Below are 24,237 nucleotides of genomic sequence, written 5' to 3'. Positions count from 1 at the left end.
AAAATGAAAGCTACCTGGTAGGTAACCACCCATACAATCAGATTGTGTTTCAGACTACAAATGCTATGAATGTAATTACTCTGATCTCCAGGATGTCAAATAAATGAACCACACGCCATGGCACGCAACATAACGGGGCTTTGCCTCTGACGCTGACGTCCGAGGTTCGATCCCCGCGAGGGGATGCAGTGGAGTGTGTACGCCTGATGAGCCCAAATAAGGGTGAAACATGTGTCGCGTACTCTGCATTATTTGACAGTAAACTATGTTATATATATATATATATATATATATAGTGCAGATAGTGCAAATGGTTCATAAAGTGGCTCAGGTTGTACAATATTAGTTTTGTAGTACAAGTTTACAGTGAGGTAATTGTAGTTATAAGTGCAAAATAGTTCTACTAGGAGCATTTGATGGACTGATTGAGTGTGTTTACAGCTCTTGGGAAGATACTGTTTCTAAGCCTGAGGTCCATGCAGGAATGGCTCTGAAGCATTTCCTGAATGGGAGATATTCAAATAGACTGTGTCCTGGCTTTCCTGAGGTAGTGTGCTATAAATGTCTTCCAGGGCTGGAAGCTGTATCCCAATAATCCTCTGTACTCTCAACATAACCCACTGTAGAGCTTTCCAATCAGCTGCCAAGGAGCTGTAAAACCTAACACAGATATAATGGATTAAAATACTCTCAGTGGTGTACTGAGAGTAACAATGAATTGAGCTGCGACGGTGGGTGGGGGGATGGGATAGTAGGCTGTTTGAGTTATCGACACATTTACAACACAAAAGACGCTGACGGAGAGGTGGGAAGGAATTTAAGGTGGGCCGGGATTGAGTTTTTTCGTAGGCTTCGGTAATTCTAATGTTAATCCAGGAGACTCGATCTCTGAAGCAGCTTTTCCAATTGCTGTACCACCATATGTCCTGATTTTTTTTTTTTTTTTAAGAACACAAGTTTAAACAAATTCCACCCAGTGTCGGTTTTGTTTCTGTAGTATTGTTTCTTCCCACATCAAAATCACATTTGAAATGGTATGCTGCCCTGTCCAGGATTGGTTCCTGTTTTTGAACAATAATTTAGGACTGCTGGGGAATTAAAAAACAAAACAAAACATTTGAAAAGATCTATGTTTTTTGTGACCCATAGGTTCACTAAAAGCTCTTAAAGTTGTTGCACAAATCTTCGAGTAAGAAGGATTGCCTGTAGGACAGAGTGCTTATGAACAGACTTACTGTATGTTTGCCAATTGAGATTCAAGTTTTTAGGCCATGGAATAATGTTAACAAAATTTTCAACCACTTTAAGCTGTATCATCCTCTTTTAATGTATATTGCAGTTTAACATAGAGGTTTTTATGTTCTTGCTGAAGGATGTTATTGACATACTGTTACCTGGTGTTAACTTTCTAATAAATAATTTCAATGATAGGTGCAAAATGACTTTTCTAATTATTTGAAGCTTTAAACATTGACAGGAGTTCTCATTCAATAATATTCTTTGTGATACCAATAATGTTATCAAGGTATTGGCAATGCTAATATGCTTTTCTGATTTTTATTAAAATGTTCCTTTGAGTTAGTTATTATTAAATTCAACTTTAATGTAAACTATGTAATAGAGTGAATGTCTTTTGATAAGTACTGCTTTTATTTGCCACTGCCTAGTTTCTGATAATCCCTTTCGTAATATAATGAAAAGATTAAATCATAAAGGTACTCACATAGTATCTCCTTCAAAAAAATAATAGTCATTAGAAATGTTAAAAAATAAACTTACCATTACTAGTAAGTAAAATGTTTAATCAAAGTGGAGAAATGTCAGGGTTACATTCTTTCTTTCATGCTGGTATTGAAACTCTGGAAGTTCCCTTTTTAATTTTATATTCTGGTGTTAAAATACAAGCATATTGATGTCTACTTTAGAAGTGGCAGAAAATGTTTTAAGTCAATGAGTCATTGGCATCTCTCTCTCTCTCTCTCTCTCTCTTTTCTCAGGTTCAAAGCAAAGCATAAAAGTGCCTTGTTTGCATTTTAATCAATATGAACTAGAAAGATCAATAGTATTAAAGAAGGAAAAAATCTCTCAATGGACTTTATTAATTTTCTTGTTGTTTATGGCAGGTCCAGTAATGCATACCAGAGTTGCGCGAACATCTGTGAATCCAGATACTTTTTCAAAGCTCCTTGCAGAGGTTCGCCAGTATAAACAAAATATCATGAAATTGCTACTAAAGAAGGAGTTTCAAAAAAGTTATAATTTAGAGGTAAGATATACAATAAGCAATAGTTCATTAAACAAGGGCTTAATTGCTTTTTACTGGAACAAAACCTAGCAGCTAAAGAAATATATACCTTTGGATAACAAATGATGGTTGTTTTTGTCACTCTGTCTGCATCTTTGCTGCAGGATCATACAGTATGCCACATTCATTTTTTTAACATATTTAGAAATATCAAGATTTGATTTAAATTGTATCTTTAGATAAAGGTGATGTAATGAAAAACAAAAAAATGATAAAAATTTGACTTTGCCATAATTTATTCATCAAAACATCGTGTACAGATATGCTGTTTTTGTCTGTGGGAAATAAATACACCCTTGACTGTAATAGTTGGCATTGCCCCTTTTAGCAGAAGCAATCTCAAATTCCTAGAATTTTCTGGAAGAAAGTTTTTCTCACTCTGCCAAGATGTATCCTTTCAGCTTTGCAGAATTTTAGGGGTGGCTTGTGTGCACAGCCCATTTCAAACCCCCTTACTAACTAAGCATCTCAATGGGATTCACATCCAGACTTTGACTTTGACAGTTTAGAACCCTTCATTTCTTTCTTTTCAGCCATTACTGGTAAATTCACCTGAATGTTTAGGGACATTGTCATGCCACAAGTTCTGTTTTTGGTTCAGCTCCAATCTTCTGATAGATGGTCTTACTTTATCCTCAAGCACCCCCTGGTGCAGTATAGAATTCATAGTTGATTCTATGAAGGTTAGCTGGTTAGCCCCTAATACAGCAAAGCAGCCCCAAACCATAACATTTCCACGACCATGCTTTACAGTTGGTGTCAGTTTTTTCTGGTCAAATGCTGTGTTTGGTTTTCACCAAACATGTCTTCTGGTTCTGTGGCCAAAATAACTCTTATTTTTGCCTTGTCTGTCCAGACTGCATTACACCTCCTGTGTAGATCTAATTTGTGCAGCCCCTTTCTAATGGTAGACTAATGCAGTTTGATATCAACAGTGGAAAGAGCTACCTGTAGGTCCTGTGATGAAATTCTGAGGTTCATCTTGCATTCTGCTCTCAGGTTGAACTTGATTGGGTGGCCTGGTCTGGACAAGTTGGCATTTCTTTGGAATCCTCTCCATTTCTATATGATCTTCTGGAGAGTGGAATGGTTGATTTCCAGTGTTTGAAGATCCTTTTAAATCCCTTCTGAAAGCTCTCAGAGAGCTCTTTTGATCTACATATACTGATAACACACACTTCAACAACAAAGACTAAACCAAACTAAATGTCTAAGGTTTAAATAAGACAGGTTCCTCCATGATTCTTGGCAATGATGTTCTAATCTTTTGCACCTTATCTGGTGCACTTGATTCATAGTTTAAGTATTTAAGATAGTGATAAATGTTAGGATGTACTTAACCTCATACATGTGCAAAATGTACATTTTTGTTTATTTAAATGATACAATAGACAACAATATGTAAAGGTGGCATGATGTTTGTTATATCACTTCACGTTTATCTATAGATACTGTTTAAATGAAGATTAAATTTTGAAATGTTCACATGTGTACTTACTTTTTCTTTTGTGTATAGAACCTGAATTCATTGCATTAGCCATGCAAATTATATAGGACTTGGAGATGTGCAACTAGTTTTGCAAAGGAGTTTTAAAGTGACACTTTAACTTTATCCATCTTGCATACCCCAGTTTCTGGCTTGGTCATGGTCTGCACATTCTTCCATAACATTTGCATTTTTTCTAGGCACATGTGTTTCGCTAAGTATTTAAATATATTTACATGCTGGGTTATTTAAGTTTCTACATTGACCAGGTAAGAATAAGTTTGTGTGAGTGTATTAGTGTGCCCTGTGATGGCATCCTGCTCAGTGCTGGATTGGTTATAGTTCTTCACACTTTGTTGCTAACAAATTAATTAATTGTTTAAGAGTGTGTCCATGCTTAATTAGAAAACTGAGATATTCTACTTTTTTTTAATTTAGATAAACTAGAGCAGCACATAATTTATTTATACAGTATATAATATTACTTTGATTTGTTGCGGTTAGCTGTAATTTGTTACTTTTTATTAAAATAAGTAGGCTACCAAGCTACCAAGCCAGCATACTTGCCATATTATTATTATGTTTTTTGTTTGCTTCTACTAAATATTATAATGTCCATTAGTAACAATGCTAAAAATCATTCCTGGGTCTCTGATTTTCTGGCTGTGAAACTTAATCTTGTTTGTTTTTGGTCTATTACTAAGCATGCTTTTCATGTCATCTTTATATGTAATGTTTATCTTGGATAAGGAAACCTCAAGTAAATAGCCTGTATGTATGCCACCATACAGTATATTGTAAAAATGTGTACAGTAGCATCCTCTCTTGAAACTGCAGCAAGACACAGAACTTATTTTAGGTTGCTCATTCCTGGCGTGCCTTTGGCTGCTTGTCACTAGTGTTTTGATATAAACCTGTGAATTTCAGAGAAAAAAACACTACAAATGTTGTTTGTAAACTTCTAATCTTTCAAGTCATGTTACAGCACCTGGAAGTATTACATTGAGCAAATGTATGGTCAAATATAAACAGGTAAGAAAATGAGCGCATTGTTTATTCTGACCATTAAAATTGCAGCCCTTAAAATTAAAATTGGAAAAAGCATGTCATATTGGTCTAAAACATGCAGGTTAGATAGGTTAAGGTAGAGTGTGAAAATCATTTCAAGCACAGCATATTTGCAAATGATGTGTGCTGCTGGCATATAAGTGATTGTTGGCACTTAGTTTACTCTTAAGGACCAAACATATTCAGGTGAAAAGAACATCAGTCATAAATTCAGCTCTCAGACTTTGAGCAAGGGTGAATTATGGGAATTTGGGAAGGTGGATTATCCTCCTGGGCCATTGGTGCTCTAGTTGAACAGAATGTGAGCACAAAGACAAGAGTATGGTATAAGGGGTTACAGGGGTGCTGGACACACAAAAGTGAGGTGTCTAGAGTTCGGAGATAAAGAAAGCAAGAAAGAAAGAAACCTCTCATTTGCATGGCAGTCGTGAAATGAACAGGAATATCATAGACCCTAGCCCAGCAGTTGGGTGTCAGTTACATATCAACAGGTGTCTGCATGCACTGTTCAATACAGTTTGCAGCAGTTGGGCCTTCTTATGCATTCTATTGTGCATTCCACATGTGTGACCGAGCTCTACTTCTAATCATATACAGCATGTATCATAAGTAATCAGCCAAATAAATTGAAATCCTGCGTCTTTCTTTGCGTTACAATTTTTATGGAGACCAATATATTTGGACTTTATTGATCCTTTCATTTATTTACTCTGCCTATACAGTTGAAGTCTGCGGGGGGAAATAGTGCCTATTTCAATGGCTCTGGGTGTAAGGTTGGAAATACAGTATATGATACATTAACACGAAAAAGGCTATTTTAAAATGCACAATTAGCCTAACAAACACACAGCATTGAAGTATGGGAGAAAAACAGAACCTGGTGTAAGAAAGGGACAAGAGGCAGATAAAGGTTTGGGGTAGTCACCCCGTATACTTGGTATAAAATATGCTATAATTGAAGCATAGAGTAATCATTAAGGACTGAGGCCAAACAGAACTGAGCATGCATTGAGAATAAGCAGGCTTCTATAGAGGGTAGACAGGAAGGGGTGTGCTTGCAGAGCTGGAACCTGAAGTGATGTCAAGGTGATCCTTCATTGGAGGGTCTGAAGAAAAGAAAAGAAAGAGAGAGTTAGTACACATTGCCACCCTCTGGCCCAGTGTAGAAGTACAATCACGTAAGCCTTTCGACTGCCTTCCATGCGGACATGTCTGACACTGGATTAAAACTCCAACATACATGCGGAGAATGTCTAAGCTTCACACAGGCATTCCTCGTTCAGTCTGTTGGCCAATTGCTCTTAGATGTCACTGCTTCCAGCTGTAAGTAAGAAGTGGCTTTAGAACCACTACCGTATGCTGAGTATTGTTTTAAATGAACAATTACTATATTTTTATCATTACACTGATCCATCCATCCATCCATTTTCCAACCCGCTGAATCCGAACACAGGGTCACAAGGGTCTGCTGGAGCCAATCCCAGCCAACACAGGGCACAAGGCAGGAACCAATCCCGGGCAGGGTGCGAACCCACCGCAGGACACACACAAACACCAAGCACACACTAGGGCCAATTTAGAATCACCAATCCACCTAACCTGCATGTCTTTGGACTGTGGGAGGAAACCGATGCGCCCGGAGGAAACCCACGCAGACACGGGGAGAACATGCAAACTCCACGCAGGGTGGACCCGGGAAGCAAACCCAGGTCTCCTAACTGCGAGGGAGCAGCACTACCACTGCGCCACCGTGCCGCCCCATTACACTGATCCTTTATTTCAATTTATGACACGAAGACAGTCTTTTGTTACAATGTTTGTTCTTATTATTTGTTGTTCATTAAACTTATGAACTGTTGACCATGAATCAACTGGTGCAAGTTTGATTAGTCTTGCAGTGTTTGCCCGAAGAGAGGAGTGAGGAAACCTTTAACATTGCTGTCTTTCGAAGGCAGCAAGAACTACGTAAAGTGCCTATAAAAAGTATTCACCCCCATGGAAGTTTTCACATTTTATTGAGGTGTCACAGCCAATGCTAATTGGTGTTGTGTTTTTAAATCTTTAATTATTTCATCAGTGTGCAGTTTTTCTTCAGTTTTTTTTTTTTTACACGAAAGTAACGCCATTGTCTCTGTCCTCTGACACACTTGACTACATTTGCATATCCTTTTTACGTCGACAAATCTTCTCCTGCCTCTGTTATCGATATTATTTAACATTGTGTCCCAGATATGAATTGATGTCTTTCATCAGCACACATCTATAAGATAACCATAATCACATGTCCTGATCCGATATTGTGTGCCACCTTCACTACCCTCTACAGTGCTTTATAATCTTGAGCCAAACAGGTGCTATTCTTTGTCTCTACTTCGCTCCCGTACAGATATTTACCTACTTTGATTGCTTTTTTGAGTTTGTATTTACATTTCTTGTATATTTTCATAACACTGATTTGATCTAAATTAATGCAAGCCTTCAGTAAACTTCTGATGTCAGTCTCACCAGGGGTCTCCAGTTTCATATTAGTTAATAAGCTGATTGTTTTCATAGGTACATTCACACATTCTTTGTTGCAATATTTACATACTGTTGATCTGTAGAGGAGTTTCTAAACACCGTCATTGCAGTCCTGCAGTTTATCCTCTGCCTCTTTAGTCCAGTACTGAACCACTTTTTTATTGGATTATCTGCTTCGGTGTCTGCTTGTAAATTGTCAGCAGGAGTACTGAAGGTGAAGGTGGGGGAACAGTGACGAGTTGTAAGCATCTTTTATATTGGTGTAGCAGTGATCCAGAGCATTAGCACCCATCATGGACAGCTGGCATGCTGATGATATACATAATAATAATAATAAATAAACCCTCTGGATGCAAAGGTAATATTGTGTAATAATGTCATACAGATCATTTAGTGCTTTGTTTGTGTTGATTCGCAGTGGAATATAAAAAAGCATTCAGTACACTACTGGAAAATTACCTTGGAAGCTAAAATGAATGACATATGATCAATATATTACAGATCGGGTGAACAGCTGTTAGAGACAGTTTTCAGATTATTGCACTATAATGTGTTCACCAAAAACACTTGCTTCCTCCTTTGCTTTTCTTATACAGTTCAGCCTGATCCACACAGACTGACGATGGTGTATTGCAGTGTCTAGTGTCTCAGCAGTTGGCCATTTTTCTAAGAAACAACATAAACAAGCTCCTTATTGAATAGACTAAAGTTTGAACTCCAGTGTTTGAATAGGCTTGTCAATCATATGAAATAATCATGATGACTGACTGCACAAACAACAAAAATAAAATTATATACAAAAAAAACTCACATATGTTTGAGAAACATGCAACACATTGCCACTATTCAATGCCATGTCAAAATGTCAAACCTATACAAGGAATTGAATATTAAGCATCCCATTTTAATGCTTCAGTTTATTTGATACCTTCTAATTAGAGACTGACAACTTCTTCTACAAATCTGAACTGTGTCTTCATATCCTATCTTTATAGTGGGTTTTATGATAATTATTTTGGGTAAAGTTCTTACATTAACTGAATTTCTGAGTGTGCACAAACCTGAATACTCTTATAGAATTTTGCAGAGTTTAAACTAACTCAGTATTTTCAAGAAACAAGTCAATACTATTCAATTCTTAATTCTTGCCTAAAGCCTATTGTTTGTAGTTTTTTTATTTGGCATTCGTTAGAGACTCCCTTTTTACTAACTGAAAATATCCAAGTAAACTACCAATGATCAGTTGATATCTTTTTCAGGTGAAATATAGTAAGTGCGCTCCTTGACAAGTTTCCTTTTCTTTGTTTTGTAAGCTCACCATTTCTTTCACTACTTTTTGAAAGTACTGTAGTGGCACCTAGAATTGAACATATCTCTTCAAAGAGTTTGCTGAGCTCTTTCGTTCAGGGCAACATCAGATAAAGAAAGGTTCTTTAGATGTGTCTGAGATCTCTTCTCTTCTACTCATATACTTCTCCTTTTATCTTATTGTTTTATCTCTTTGTTCTTGGGGTTTTAAGGGTGACTTTATCTGTTGTGCATTGGATTCATGTCTTTCCTTTGACCATAGGAAGCCTTCCCACCTATGTGTAATTGGACCTCCGGGCTGTCCGTTAGTGTTTGTAAATAATTTCTCTTGGTTGCTCAAAGTTAATTCCATGACAGCTCAGGCTGTGTTTTATTTTCTTTGTAATAAGTACCCAAGTGTTCTGCTCTAACCTTGGAGGTAAATTTAGCTTGATTGACAGCATACTTATCAGATACAATTTGTACTTAGGTTTTGGTAGTACCATTGCACAACAAAGATAATTCTAATCCACTTAATATCTCATTTTGCCTCCAGGATTTTGTAAAAGAAAGTACATTTTGCTTTCATATTCATATAGTCTGATGTGTCATAATACAATAAAAGACCAATGTCACCTTGGTTCTAAGTCTACAACTGCCAGAATGGGTGACTTATGGACTTCTGTTCAATAGATAGATAGATAGATAGATAGATAGGCAGAACTCTCAACATTTACTAACAACATCATTGATTAATTAATTCCAGTGATACTGTATGCACAATATGAGAGATGAATGTACAGTATATGTTGATTGCATTAACCTTAGCACAATGTCATTGGAGGGAGCATATTGCAAGCCTTATGGTACCAATTTGAAGGGAATACCAGGGATAGGTCTTAAGGCAACACAGGAAACTAACAATGTCCATTCTTCCTCAACACCCATATGCAAAATCTGGAGGAATACCTGTGACTCTGTCACCCAAACAAATTAATTACGAGGGTAAATAAAAAAGTAAAAGCAGTTTGAAGATTATGTGATAACCGCAATGGATGGAAACTGATACAATTCAACATGTCCACAATGGCTTATGGGTAGTTTGATCAAACAAGAGTGCAGCGCTTTGCCATTAGTATAGTGGAAGCTAAGTACCAATGGACATGAATGTTCAGCAGCAGGATTTCGCCATTGTTGAACAACACACCAAGTGAGATTTCTTTAGGCTGATGGAGTGAAACCTGCTGAAATTCATCAAAGGATGTTGACTCAGTAAGGAAGTGAAATCAGCATGGCTCAACGAAAAGTATGAATGGTTAGAAAGGTTTAAAGTGGGAAGAACAAGTGCAAACAACAAAGCTCGATCTAGTCAACCATCAACATCGTGTACACAAGCCCACAATAGTATGGTGAATGCGTTCATCAGAGGAGATAAATGGATTACATTGTCAGCTGTTGCAGCACGTTTGGCTATCATCTATGGATCTACACATGCCATAATGCATGACGACTTGGGGTACTGTAAAATTTGCGAAAGATGTGTAGCTAAACAACTTACTGATCTGCACAACTCAATATCCCTTGGTGCATTTCACCAGGTTTCACTCTATCTGGCAAAAAATTTTCACCATTAAACAATGGTGCAATCCTACAGTGGAGTGTCTGTGTTCATTTGGCCCATTGCTTCAACTAGACCAGGGGTGTTGAACTCCAGGCCTGGAGGGCTGCAGTGGCTGCAGGTTTTCATTCTAACCCTTTTCCTAATCAGTGACCAGTTTTCACTGCTAATTAACTTCTTTTCCCTTCATTTATTGGCCCTGCTTTTAAGGATTCAGTCCTCTGAATTGATTCTTTTCTTCATTAAATGGCAGCCAAACAGAAATGAGATGTGAAACAAGCCAAAAGATGACCAGCTAAATTGGGGCTTCAGATTCTAACCAATTTCACTCCAACCAGTTTCTTAGTTAGAAGGTGATTATAGCTGTTAATTAAACGTGTTATATAATTCCATGGCTTGTTGCTGTTCTCATTCTGCCATGGCAGACATTTGCAAAACTGCTGATTTTCTGTTTTGTCTAACAACACCGACAAAATGTTTTGGTGACCTGGGAAATTATCCTTACTGAGACCTTCATCTTCCTTTATTTTCAGCTATTGTGTGATGAGTACAGATTAGCTGGTCATGTGTTGGCTTGTTTTGTGTTTCATTATTGTTAGGCTGCTAATTAAGGAAAAAAAACAATTAAGGGTTGTGAGTCTCGTTAAGGGCAGCATGGTGGCGCAGTGGGTAGCGCTGCTGCTGCTGCCTCGCAGTTGGGAGACCCGGGTTCGCTTCTCAGGTCCTCCCTGCGTGGAGTTTGCATGTTCTCCCTGTGTCTGCGTGGGTTTCCTCTGGGTGCTCCGGTTTCCTCCCACAGTCCAAAGACATGCAGGTTAGGTGCATTGGCGATTCCAAATTGTCCCGTGTGTGTGTGTGTGCCATGCAGTGGGCTGGCGCCCTGCCCGGGATTTGTCTCCTGCCTTGCGCCCTGTGTTGGCTGGGATTGGCTCCAGCAGACCCCTGTAACCCTGTAGTTTGGATATAGCAGGTTGGATAATGGATGGATGGAGTCTCGATAATTAAAACTAAGGAAAAAAAGTTAATTAGCAGCAAAAACTGTTCACTAATTTAAAAAATGGTTAGAATGAAAACCTGCAGCCAATGCTGCCCTCTAGGACCGCATTTCAACACCCCTGAACTAGACTAAGCACAAAGCACTGACCTGTGCATGTTTGAATTAGCCATAAGCCATTGCAAGCCTGTTATATTGCATCACCTTCCATCTGTTACGGTTACTGCATAATTTTCAAATTGCCATTACTTTTTGATTTACCCTTGTAATTTAAACAAACCTATTTATAGAAAGCTAATGTATAAATTGTTTCTAAATTATACATTGTGGCTAAAGTAATTTATGATATTTTTTTTGACTGAGCAACATCACAAAAATATTGTATAAATGAAGACACTTCTAAAAATGACATACTGTACAATAATTCTGTTTCTCTCCCTATAATAATAAATATATAAAATAATGTGTGTTTTTTTAGTTCATAGTTGCAATATTAGTAGCCATTTTTTAATTTCTCTTAACTTAGAGAAAGGGTTGTAGTGATCTAATGAATATCTGAACAGCTTTGAGCATAAAATAGACGAAACAGCCCCAGTTTTTGGCAAACGAGAGAGGCAGCTAAGAGTTGCTGAGAGTTTTTGTTTTTTCTATGGTGTGAGAGTTAATTACAAAAATACATTTTGCTCCTATAAACTTTTTAAAGCCATTTTCCCCTTTAGAAGGGTTTTTTGCTTTTTTTTTCACCCACACAGGAGCAAAAATAGCTGGATGTTTGGAGGTGCGCTTCAAAAATTTACTTGTACTTGTATGTGTACTTGTTCTTGTTATCTGTATTTGAACTAGCATTGAGGAGGCAAAGTGGAAAGCAGCAGCAACTGATATCAGCATCTGTAAGTAAATACCTGCATTGTAGCAATACATTGTTAATAAATAACTGAAACAGAGATTCCTTAGAGGGAGAATGTTACAGAGCTTAAGAGGACAGAAGTTGTAAAACAGCTGTAGCAGTTCTATAATCTGTTCCCTTCGGCATACATTTTTTAATTTTATCATTTCAATTCAATTATTTAATTTTAATTAAAATAAAAGTTAAGGTAGTTTTAGTAATCCTAAATCAAATTTTAATAATGAGGCCAGTGCAACACAAGTTCTGTTGATTGTTGGACTTTTTAGATGATAGCTTGGAGGATCAAGTCATCAATGAGGGCTACATCTGCAGAAGATTCCAGCTGATCCAGCATCTCAAGCTCAGGGTCACTGAACTGGAGGAGGAATTGTTTGGCCTGCATTATAGTAGGGAATTGGCCGACCTGGCCTAGGTGTCTTTTACAGAGGTGTGGGAGGAGATTCCAGACCAGACAGGTAGGGATAGGTAGGTTATGGTCACAAGGTGTAAGGTAAAAGGTGCACAATGTTTGGGGCCATCAACCCCAAAATTAGAAGTGTCAAACCTTTTTCAGGTTCTTGTGGAGCTGGACGATGTCTCTGATGATTCTGAGGTGGTAGGCAGGAATGAGGAGCCCCAATGGGCCACCTCAAAACCAGTTCCCAAAAAGAGAGAGGTAGTTATAGTCGGGAACTCAGTCATTAGGGGTATTGAAGCACAGGTTTGCTCCAGAGACAGAGAGTCTCAAATACTGTGTTCCCTTCCGGGTGCACAAGTGGGGGATTTCCGTGGAATGGTGGATAGGCTGTTGGCCAGAGCTGGTGTAGATTTAGTTGTCATTGTCCATGTTAGAACAAATGACACAAATAAGGATAGTCTGCCAGTTCTGAGATCCAAATTCAAAGATTTAGCTTCCAGGCTGACAAAAACTGACGGGGTAGTCTTCTCTGAAGTTCTGCCTGTGCCACACTCCAGTCCAGGTAAGAATGAGGAGATTAGAAGGCTTAACACGTGGCTCAGATCTTGGGGCAGGGTAGAAGAGTATAGGTTTATGGGTCACTGGGACTCCTTTTGAAAAAGATAGGACCTGTTCCACCATGAAGGGTTCCATCTGAACCGGAGGGACACCAATGTATCAGGAGGCATATGAATAGGTTAGTTGAGGATTGTTTAAACTAGGGAATGGGGGAGTCAGGGAGTTTAGGACAGGCCAGGTTTAGAACTGTACGTGGAGGAAAAGGCAACAGTGTACAAATAAAAATGCATAGTAATGTAAATTCTAACCCAACATTTAAATGTAGATGAAGTAAAACATTAAAAATAGCTTGTCTTAATGCTAGAAGTATCAAAAATAAGGTTAGTGACTTGAAGTTGTCAGTAGCAGAGCACGATTGTGATATATACCAGTAACGGAAACCTGGCTAAATAACAAAGATGGGGATGAGTATAACAAATAGGGTTAAACATTTTTAGGAAGGAAAGATAGAAAAGAAAAGGAGGTGGGGTTGCTGTTTATGTCAAATAGAACTTAAATGCAAGTCCTCTTCGGTTGGATGATGAGGCCCATCTTAGTGAGGACATGTGGTTTTGCCTGGAAAGCGTTAGGGAAAGAGGCTTTATTCTAAGAGTGTGTTATGGACCACCCAATGCAGACAGTAATTTCAATGCACATCTTTTTAGTAATATTAAAAAGGCAAGTTTACACAGGGATATTATAGTCATGGGGGACTTTAATTGTTCACAATATTAACTGGGATAATCTTGCAAATAGCAGAGCATAAGAGCAGGAGTTTTCAGAAGTAATCAGTGACTGTTTTTTAACACAGTACGTTAAAGCACCAATGCAGGGTGAAGGTTGTCTGAATTTAGTATTTTGTAATAATCAGGTTAGAATTGAGGATGTAGATGTGATTGAGCTAGGATCAAGTGACCATGATATAATACAATTCTCAGGTTTTGTAAGAGTGTGGATGCAAAGACTAAAATCTTTAAGTTTAGCTTTGGTAGGGCAAATTTTGAGCAGATGCAGCAAAGTCTAAGAAGGATAGATAAGCTTTTAACACTTTCACAAAAGGTACAAATATACAGAACAAGTGCATTTTTATTCAAGACTATAACCAAAGAAAAACAAAAACGGGTTAGTGTGGCTTGTTGTCGTGACATCTTTGGTAGTATAGCAGTAAGAGCTGCTGACTCCTATTCAGAAGGTACCAGGTTTTGAGAAGTGAGCTGCTCTTATTGTTACTGTTACACAATAAAAACATACTTTTGATTTGAGTCTGTAACAGACGGTGTAAATGTATGGTACTTGTAAAGGTTAGCATTTTTGTTTAATTCAGTTTTATTCTCTGTCGCATTCACGCTCGCCCCGATCTGACACTGCTGTTTTCAAATAAAGACGAGCTATAACAGAGGTGAACTGAGATCAGAGAAAGAGAACAGGAGCCCTCCCCGTAAGAAACATCCACTCACATATAAGAACAACGCAGTTGCATCAGGCGTAAAGGCGAAAGATGTTACCATTTGGATACAGAACGAGGTCTAGCGTCATCCTGCCAGTCAGTCTGCCCCACACCTGTCCTTTAAAGAAAGAGCACAGCTTACAGAGCTCGCCAACATATCGTGCAAACTCCTGTTTGTGATTATGTTTTGTAATGGTCTTTACAGAAGCCAGATCGAATGTTGTTTACCTTGATTTATTTACTTATCCTCCTACAGCGTAAAGTCACAAGTAGACTGCAGAGCTTCCTCTGTTTGATCGACAAGGGCATGCTCACAAATTACACATGTAATGCAATGAAAAATGCCTGCTGACACTTTAGTATGCAATCAGTGGTACGAGAATGCAGTTAGACTTTTTTTTGGACACATACACCATCCAAATCAAAACACTAGCATGGAGAGTCACTCGTGTCAATTATTACTAAAACATGAAAAACGTTTCTTGTTAACATCGTTTTTACATAGATTGTTGTTGACACGGAACACACATGAAATGTATGTATTCCAAATGCCGATGTACTTTTTTACTCTATAAAGTTCCAGCACTTCACTCGAAGATAAACACTGAGCACTGAGAAACTTCTTTGCAAACTGAACTGTGGCAGTGGGCAGGGGGATGGAATACCAGGCTGCTTGCTGTTTGCTGCTTATCGATACATTTACAGGACAAAAGACGCTGACAGAGAGGTGAGAAAGGATTTTAGGTGGGTCGGATTTATGAGTTTTCTCGTAGGCTCTGGTAATTCTAGTGTTAAGAAAGATATTAGGGAGGCTAAAAGACAGTTGGAAAGGAATATAGCAGATAAGGTGAAAGATGACCCAAAGAGATTCTTTCAGTATTTTATTTGTAAAGGAACAGTCAAGGAGGAGGTGAAGTGCATCAGAAATAGTAAAGAACTAAAAGATACAGATAGTGAAATAGTGGACACTCTAAACTTGCATTTTTCTGAGGTCTTTACAAGTGAGGAAGTGGATAACCTCCCAGCAGTAAATGGGACTACTAAGGAGGAACTAAAGGATTTGGAAATTGTAGAGGGAGAGGTACTGCTCAGGTTAAATAGGCTGAAATCAAACAAATCACCAGGACCAGGTATTATTTACCCTTGAGTTCAAAAGGAGGCTAGCGAGTACATATAAATCCTTGAAACATATTTTTAGGAAGTCACTGCGTACTGGGGAGATTCCGAAGGACTTGAAAATGGCAAATATTATCCTGTTATTTAAAAAAGGTGACCAGGCAGATCCAAGCAACTATAGGCCATTGAGCTTAACATGCATCACAGAAAAATTAATAGAAGGAATTACTTAGGATAAGGATGGCACATGGCATTACAGGAGTTTTTCTGAACAGTCAGCATGGTTTCAGAAGAAGGAGGTCATATTTTACTAACAAGCAGGAATTCTAAGATTATGATCAAAATGGAGCATATGATATTTTTTATTTTGACTTTCAGAAAGCATTTGATAAGGTGCTACATGAGAGGTTGGGCATCAAACTACAAGAAGTGGGAGTTCAGGGTGTTGCTTGTAGATGGGGTGCAGAATTGGCTCAGACACAGGAAGCAGAAGGTGATGGTACAAGGAGCCTTATCAAAATTTGCTGATATTAAAAGTGGTGTTCCACAAGGGTTAATTCTAGGGCGGCTGCTGGTGGATTGGCAGATTATTTGAAATCCATTAAATCCAAGCTTGGACAGAATTGTGGCAAATGAAATTTAATGTCAGCAAATGTATCGTATTACACATAGGAAGTAAAACTGTTAGGGTTGAACACATAATAAGAGGTCTGAAAATCAAGAGTACACCTTATGAGAAGGATTTAGGAGTTATAATGGACTCTATGCTATCAAGTTCCCAACATTGTTAAGAAGCCATTAAGAAGGCAAACAGAATGTTAGGTTATATATAGCACAACATGTGGTGCGGAGCAAAAGTCCAAGGAGGTTGTTTTGTCTAACAAGGTGCAAAACAATGGTTACTGCAAAATCCTGCCGGACTACGGCAATTGTTTTGTCTTGGTAGAGTAATATATATTGCTCTACTTTCCCCTATTGTATTATTAATATGTAGCCTTAGAATGCCTAATCTCACAGATTTACCACTGTTTATAAGGTATTATTGTATATAACTTATCCCCACCTTCGCTTCTATATCTATAACCTTAGGCAATTAGATGTAGTAAAAGACAAGCAGAAGTTAAGTTACAGTTTAAACAATGTATTAGTATTATTGATAATATTCCTAAATAATAACAAAATGCAAAGTACATTTGAATATTGGCAACCATACAACCTGATTAAATGATGATATGTAGTTCAGGTGGCACACAGTCTTCTGGTTACTTAAATGTCTCTAGTTAAGGCATCATTGATGCTCAGCTTTCAGCCACATGTCTGTTCAAAATGGCTGCTGAGCTGTGCTGTTCATTGTGTTCTCTTCATCATCACAGGTTAGCAAGAGAGATGCTTCTTCATCATATGTTGGTTGGTAAGAGAGAGATACTGAGGTTAAACACATACATTTATAGATGTTCTGTCCAACCCCGAGAGCCAATAGGACATCATGGTACTTAAAGGCCTCTGAGACAAGCCAATTCCAAACAGCCATACCTCAGACCAATGGGGGAAATAGAACATCTTAACACCTGCCCCCAAACCATATGTTAAAGTACACCTTAGCCCATTTGCGGGGGTAGAAATGACTTTAGCAAGGAAACAGTTGCCAAACTGGTTTAAAACACGCATCCCCCAAATCCTGTCGTAAAATTCAAACAGACCCATTCCTAGGAGGGGGGGTGGTTAAACACTAAATTACATTGCTTTGTCTAAATTACAAATAAAGATATACAGTACAAAATATTCATCAAGTTATATGTAAAATCTCACATCACAACAGAGGTTATGCTCAAGCTCTATAATGCACTGGTGATGCCTCATCTGGAGTATTGTGTGAAGTTTTGGTCTCCAGTCTACAAAAAGGACATAGCATCGCTAGAAAAGGTCCAGAGAAGAGCGACTAGGCTGATTCCTGGGCTAATTATGAAGAATACTTAAAAGAGCTGAACCCTTTCAGTTTAAGCCAAAGAAGATTAAGAGGTGATATGATTGAAGTGTTTAAAATTATGAAGGGAATTAGTGCAGAGGATTAAGAATGTTATTTTAAAATGAGTTCATCAAGAACACAGGGACACAGCTGGAAACTTGTTAAGGGTAGTTTTTCTTTACACAGAGAACCATAGACACTTGGAATAAGCTACCAAGTAGTGTGGTAGACAGTAAGACTTTAGGGACTTTCAAAACTAGACTTGATATTTGTTTAGAAGGATTAAGTGGGTAGGACTGGCGAGCTTTTTTGGGCTGAATGACCTGTTCTCATCTAGATTGTTCTAATGTTAACCCAACATGCATGACTTAGGGGTTTGGGAGGAAACAGTAGAATCCAGAAAAATGAAACAAGCCCATAAGCAGTGATCAGGGCAGAATGTAATCCCAGTCTTATGGAGATGTGAACCAGAAATTTAAGCACCCATCCTTACATACAGTATGTATTCAAAACAAAATATACAGTATATAAGTGAGTGGGGTGGATGTATGGATGTATGTATGAAAAATTTATTATGTGTAGTCTTCCAGGAAAGGGTCTGTTTTTAGACTTGTATATTCAGTTAAATTTTGCATTTAACAAAAAGAATATAAGTTAATATTTTCTTAAATTATTAGAAGCAGTTTCATTCTTGTATTATTTTCTTTTCTTAAGCTATTTTTGTCCTAGATATATGGCATATAATAGCAATAAATATTGAGCTAATGTGTTTCACATTTATTATGGCTAATTGTGATTAACCTTTTGTTGTATATTGAGCTGTGTATTTATGATTTATAGACACCAATGGGTGGTTTAAGTGGTTTAAAGATAAATAAATAAATATGAATGTTACTGATTCATGAACAACTGTGTTTTTTCCATTAAAGCAAACATATGAAGTATTGAATGAGGATCCATCAGACTTCAACCATGTTGTCAAACTAATGAAGGATTATCTTAGTCCAATACTTTCCCAATTTGACTTTTCAGTTTTGAGGTAGGATTATAATTAATACAAGGTGTAATTTTTTATTCAATATGATGACTGTACATGAACTCTTTATGAAAATAGCAGATTTCAGTTGGCAAATTCTTTAAAACAATTCATGCAATTTGTGTTAATAATCTTACAACTCATAATGAAAAAGAATTTGAGGAAATTATTTCTGACGTCTGATATGCAATAGATTAGTGTCCACTATGCATTAAAAAGTGAGTTTTGTTTCAGTTTTTTGGTTGTGCTTATTTTTCCTTATTAAATGCTTTTTCAGTTTGGCTCAGGTCAATGTAGAAAAACATCACATTATTATGAAGTGCAGAAGAAGGGCTCAGATATAATGTTGGAATAGGGACGTGGTTGGATGTTCTTTGCTGAATGTTAGCAATCTATCAAAAGGGCAAAGGACTGTCCTAGGCTTCCTGTTCTGAACATAACCAATCATGTCAGCAACCATTGGTCAGACTGGGTTGGGATAGTGGTGCAACTGACTGGGCTTGGAAATTTACAGTACTGTCTTTTCCTTCTTCTCGTATACACAAGTGTACATTGCAATATCAGTTTCTTCAAGTTAGAGGCTCTTTGATCAAAGTGAAGACTGTTATTTTTGTAATTATATATATATATATATAACCAATCTACTAGGTTCAATGTTCAGTGTAAAAATACCATTTTTCAGAAAGAAGTTATTCTGTTGTGGATATATCTCTCTATTATAATAAAAAAAAAAACTTGGGTCGAGCAAAGCGAGCAGGGGGCTTTGCCCCCTAGTTTTTAATATTAAGAAAAAATATTTTTTAGCAAAAACTTTAATCATTTATGTAAATAATTATTTGAAAAGAAAAAAATGAAAAACTTAATGACATGTATTCAAAAATAGATCTTAAAAAAGTGATATGCTTTTTTTCTCCATAACCTTTTTATTTATGTGCACTAGATTTCTAAAAGACAACACCCTTTAGAGCATACAGAATAGCATTATTCATAGGAACAGATGTGTGATTGCAAGTCAATATTATAACACTTCGATGTGTCACTTGTCATTTTCAGGACGCAGACTTCATTGCTGTCAACTAAAGAAAAAGAGGAAAAACCTGCTTCTGGGAAGACAACCTCAAGTAAGTTAAAGAATAGGCTTCTGCTGTATTACACCTCTATGTGGGATGTATGTTTATATTGCACTGCTAAGTAGGAAAATATTTTTTTAGGTTTACACTTATACCCATACTGTATGTAATATATGTATATGTAGTTTGTTACTTTGTGAATCTTTTAGGTGTGTTAGAAACAAAAACACATGACCAGTTACTTTGAGCAACACCATGGAATTAAAGAGACAGCTAAAGTTATATATCTGGAGTTATGTATGTGAATATTGGGTGTCATGTAATTCTGAATGTCTTAGCCCTATAACTTAATTTTAGGTAATGTGTTTATGTAAATCATATAAAAATAAACAGAGCATCCTTTATTAGAAGGTCATCCTTATAACTGTACTCTACTATAGCACTTAAGCAAAAGGGAAAGTAAAGCAATCTTCATAAATGAAGACTAACTTTGAGAAGATGAGCGCACCAACTTTACACATCCAAAAGAAACATTGTGTTAGCTGCTGTTTGTAATGTAATACATAGATTTCCTTTTTGTAGTTTTCAAAAAGTGTGCATATTATATGACATTGTTTTAGCTGACTGAATTTAATTGTTTTTAATATTTCTTTTTTTAATTTAAAGTTGATAATTACTGGCAGCTTATTTAAAAAGGGTAGTTTTTAGGTTTATAATGATACAGATATGATTTTTAAATAATAAAGCACTCAATAGTTTGGGAAGGTCGGTTTGGGAAAGTTGCATAAAATTGTTAATAACAATTTTTGTTAATCATATTATCGCTGGTTGTTTTAAAAGACAGACTTGTTTTCTGATGATGCTTATTTTATGGCAGGTGCTACTGTTGATACTGGAGAAAGTATCATTGTTCTGGCCGACAAATTGCTTATGGAATTGCCTTTGGAAGCACTGAAAATCATAGATGATGATGGATTAAGCACCTTATCTAGAGACTTCTCCCTGCAGCTCCTTTGGAATCGTATGCAGAGAGAAGAACCAGGTAAACAAGAAAACAGAATAATTATTTGGACAAGTGTTTTTTTTTGTTTGTTTGTTTTGCTCTTTGATGTTTATATTGGTATCAGTTACATCTGTGGATGGTAATGTACTCGTAACATACGGTAACATTCTCAAATAATCCATTTAGATGAGCTTTTATTAGTTTATCGTGGGCTGAATCATTAAGACCATATGTGTATCTGTGTTGCATTTTACCTGATGAGTCTGACATTAACCAATATTTAGGTACTGTAGGTTCTTCTCCGATGAGCAAAATTAGTTTATGTTTTTTATGGTTTTCAACTATTAATGAAATAATTCGAGCTGATATTCCTTTATGTTAACTCCTATTTCATTAATCTTTGACTGGCATGATTGGAGTAAAATGTATGCACTGTATAAGATGCCAATTTTGGCACTAGAGAAGGTTTATCCTGTACCAGTGATAAATGTTCAGTAGCAACTAAAAGTGAAATCATTTAATCACAAATGAAAAAAGTACCAGCATTTTCTAAAATCACATAAGGCCATGTTTATTTTTATATTAAGTAATTAATATATAATTATATAATTAATTAATAATTAATATTGTATATTTTATGTTATTTGGTACCACAGCAGAATTGAAGTTACATATACAAGGTTGTCCTTTATATTTGAGCTCTTTTTTCATAGGTTCATAGGTAAAATCCTTAAATCTGTATAATCCAGTTTTTATGGGGAGCCTGCTTTAATATCTCTACCCTCTGCTGGGTTATCTACCCTCTGCTGGGTTAATATGTTCAGTGGAGGTTTTTGCTACATAGTTTACTTTTCTTGTCTCCCTTAAACTTGAAGCTGAAGTCAAGTATTTGGAGGGTTGAGGTTATCCTAGCTGCATCACAAAAGCTAACCTTGGACCAAGCATAGTCCATCACAGGTTCTCCTCATGTACACAGCCACACTAACATAGGCTCAATTTAGAGTCACCAATTCCCCTAAAAGGCAAATCTTTTGATCAGAGAATTATGCAAACTACACTGAGATTGTGTATGTGATTGGATTGCTCTAAAGGCATTTTTGTGCTTTTGGAAAATGAATTACACATAAAGGCCTGACTGTGGCAGAGCTTAGAGTAGGAGTTTTCATATAGATCTCATGATTTACTAAATAACTACTTATTTTTAATTTTTCAAAACATACAGTGTTTATAAATAATTAGTTGGATATGTTATGTCTCAAAATTTAACTACATCTTGCCTGAAGAAGGGGCCTGAGTTGCCTCGAAAGCTTGCATATTGTAATCTTTCTAGTTAGCCAATAAAAGGTGTCATTTTGCTTGGCTTTTCTCTACTCCCCATAATGAAAATTAGTGCAAGCAGAATATAGGTGATGTTTTTAGAATTTGATGTATTGTATGGATTAAATTCAGTATATAGTACAGTGTGCCTATTGTTTAGAAAGTACATTTACCCATTTACTCTTTGTTCTCTGAATGTCATCTTTGTCAAGCAAGGTAAAAGATATACTGTAGCATAGCATTTATATAGCCTTTAAATGTTACCTATATTGTTCTTATTGCTAGTTACTGTAGTTTGAACTGCAGCCATTGTTATTTCCTATTTTCAAGGAGGATTATAAACTATTTTGTAATAACCTCATACATTACAATGCTCTTGTCATTCTAAGATTACTAATGTTTTACCTTTTATGTGCTCAAAAAGTGCCATGCAGTTTTAGCAATCTGGGATTTGAAGAAGCAGTCTCCCCGAGTATAAATGCATCATTTTATTCTCTTTTTTACATTACTTTTATTATTCCAGCTGTGCATTGTATGTCATTATTTTGCAGTAATAATACTTTTGAAATTTTCTTGCAGTACTGAGGTTAGCATAATAGTTTAAAATTTGTACCCTGCAGTAGGTGATTCACTCTCAGCTGTTAATAATATTCCAACACAACTGGAAAATAAATGAACGCTGATCTGTATTGAACATCTTCTGTGGTAATATAAATTAAAGCAGATCTCACATACACATACTATATTATGTTTGATAAGATATTCTTGTGAATGTTTTTTCCATCAAAATACTTTTTTATTACAGTAATAGAAAACACAAATTATTGATGTTTCTGTCGCTCATACTGTATATTGTAACCCCATGATGTGCCAGAACAAGTAGTAAGCAATATAATGAATTTCAGCAGTTTCGTATCTGAAGAGTACATTTATCTCAGGATATTGAAATAAAATACAGAAACATAAGTGATTTCTAAGCATAGCATTTGCTTCCTACAGCATGGTAGCTTTAAGAAAGTCAAGTCTTATATATGAAAACAACTCCACAAGTTTTTCCTGCAATATGTAAAATATTGCAAAAATAACATTTTAGTTTCGCAATGTATGAATTGAAGGATTATTTGGGACTTCTTAGGAATATGGATAATTGTGCATCACATCAATATATTAACACAATGAGGTGTTTTAAAGTGCATTTCACACATAAACATAAACCTATAAACATAAGCCTTGGACTGTTTCATGTTTATTCTTGTGGTGATAATCAGGGACACTACATCAGTTTAATAGGATATTTAATAGACAGTTTTTATGTATAATGAACAAAGGTCTCACTTAGGGAAATTATGGTCAAAACTAGACTGGATTATAAAATTCGATGTAGCTTTTTCACCTTGGGCACACATTTCCATAATTTTGACACCTGTAGTTTAACATTGTGTCAAGAAGATGTAGAGGCAGGCAATTACTGCAACAGAGGGTTTTGTTATTTTATTACAAATGCACATTGGGAATGCTAAACTTGTGTTACTATTTTATACATAAATCTGCTTACAGCTTTGTGCTTTTAATTAATGTTAAAAATGTAAAATGAAAAATGACAATCCTGAAGTAAATGCTTAACTACTTTTTCATAAACTAAACCATTTGAGAAATGGGAAACAATAAAGATTCTAGATGAAGACAAGTCTCAGAGTAATCCTAAACTCAGATAATTTTCTTTAGATATACTGCTGTTTCATCAGCTTATGTATAATCTTAAAAAAATCATTCAAAATATTGTTCTTGTTGGCTTTCATAAAAAGGTAAACATTAAAAAAATATTCACACATACTATATATTGTTTCCTGATGAATCTCCATACAACATTCAGTAGCATGTATATACTAGGCTATGATTTAAATCCTACAATTTGTACTCTTTGCACTGCAAATGCAAATAATAATTTATTTAAGATCATTCAGGTTTATATATATATCTACATGCTGTCAAATAAACGAACCACACGCCGTGGCGCAACGTTAGGGGCATCGCCTCTGACGCTGATGTCCGAGGTTCGATTCCCGAGAGGGAGTGCAGTGGAGTGTGTACACCTGATGAGCC

General features: G+C 36.5%; 1 protein-coding gene across 1 annotated transcript in view; it reads left to right on the top strand.

The window, feature by feature from the left end:
- LOC114645573 (cilia- and flagella-associated protein 46) overlaps positions 1-24,237 on the top strand; it is a 232,656-nt gene that overhangs the window by 142,930 nt on the left and 65,489 nt on the right. Inside the window, exons 48-51 of the mRNA XM_028793411.2 lie at positions 2,124-2,266; positions 18,638-18,747; positions 19,798-19,865; positions 20,692-20,856. Of these exons, the coding sequence (XP_028649244.1) occupies positions 2,124-2,266; positions 18,638-18,747; positions 19,798-19,865; positions 20,692-20,856 (486 nt within the window). The remainder of the gene's footprint in view (positions 1-2,123; positions 2,267-18,637; positions 18,748-19,797; positions 19,866-20,691; positions 20,857-24,237) is intronic.

Source organism: Erpetoichthys calabaricus, chromosome 2 (assembly GCF_900747795.2).
Source record: "Erpetoichthys calabaricus chromosome 2, fErpCal1.3, whole genome shotgun sequence".
Classification (NCBI taxonomy): domain Eukaryota; kingdom Metazoa; phylum Chordata; class Cladistia; order Polypteriformes; family Polypteridae; genus Erpetoichthys; species Erpetoichthys calabaricus.
The sequence above is the reverse complement of the archived record's forward strand: the minus strand, read 5'-3'. Positions and strand labels throughout refer to the sequence as shown.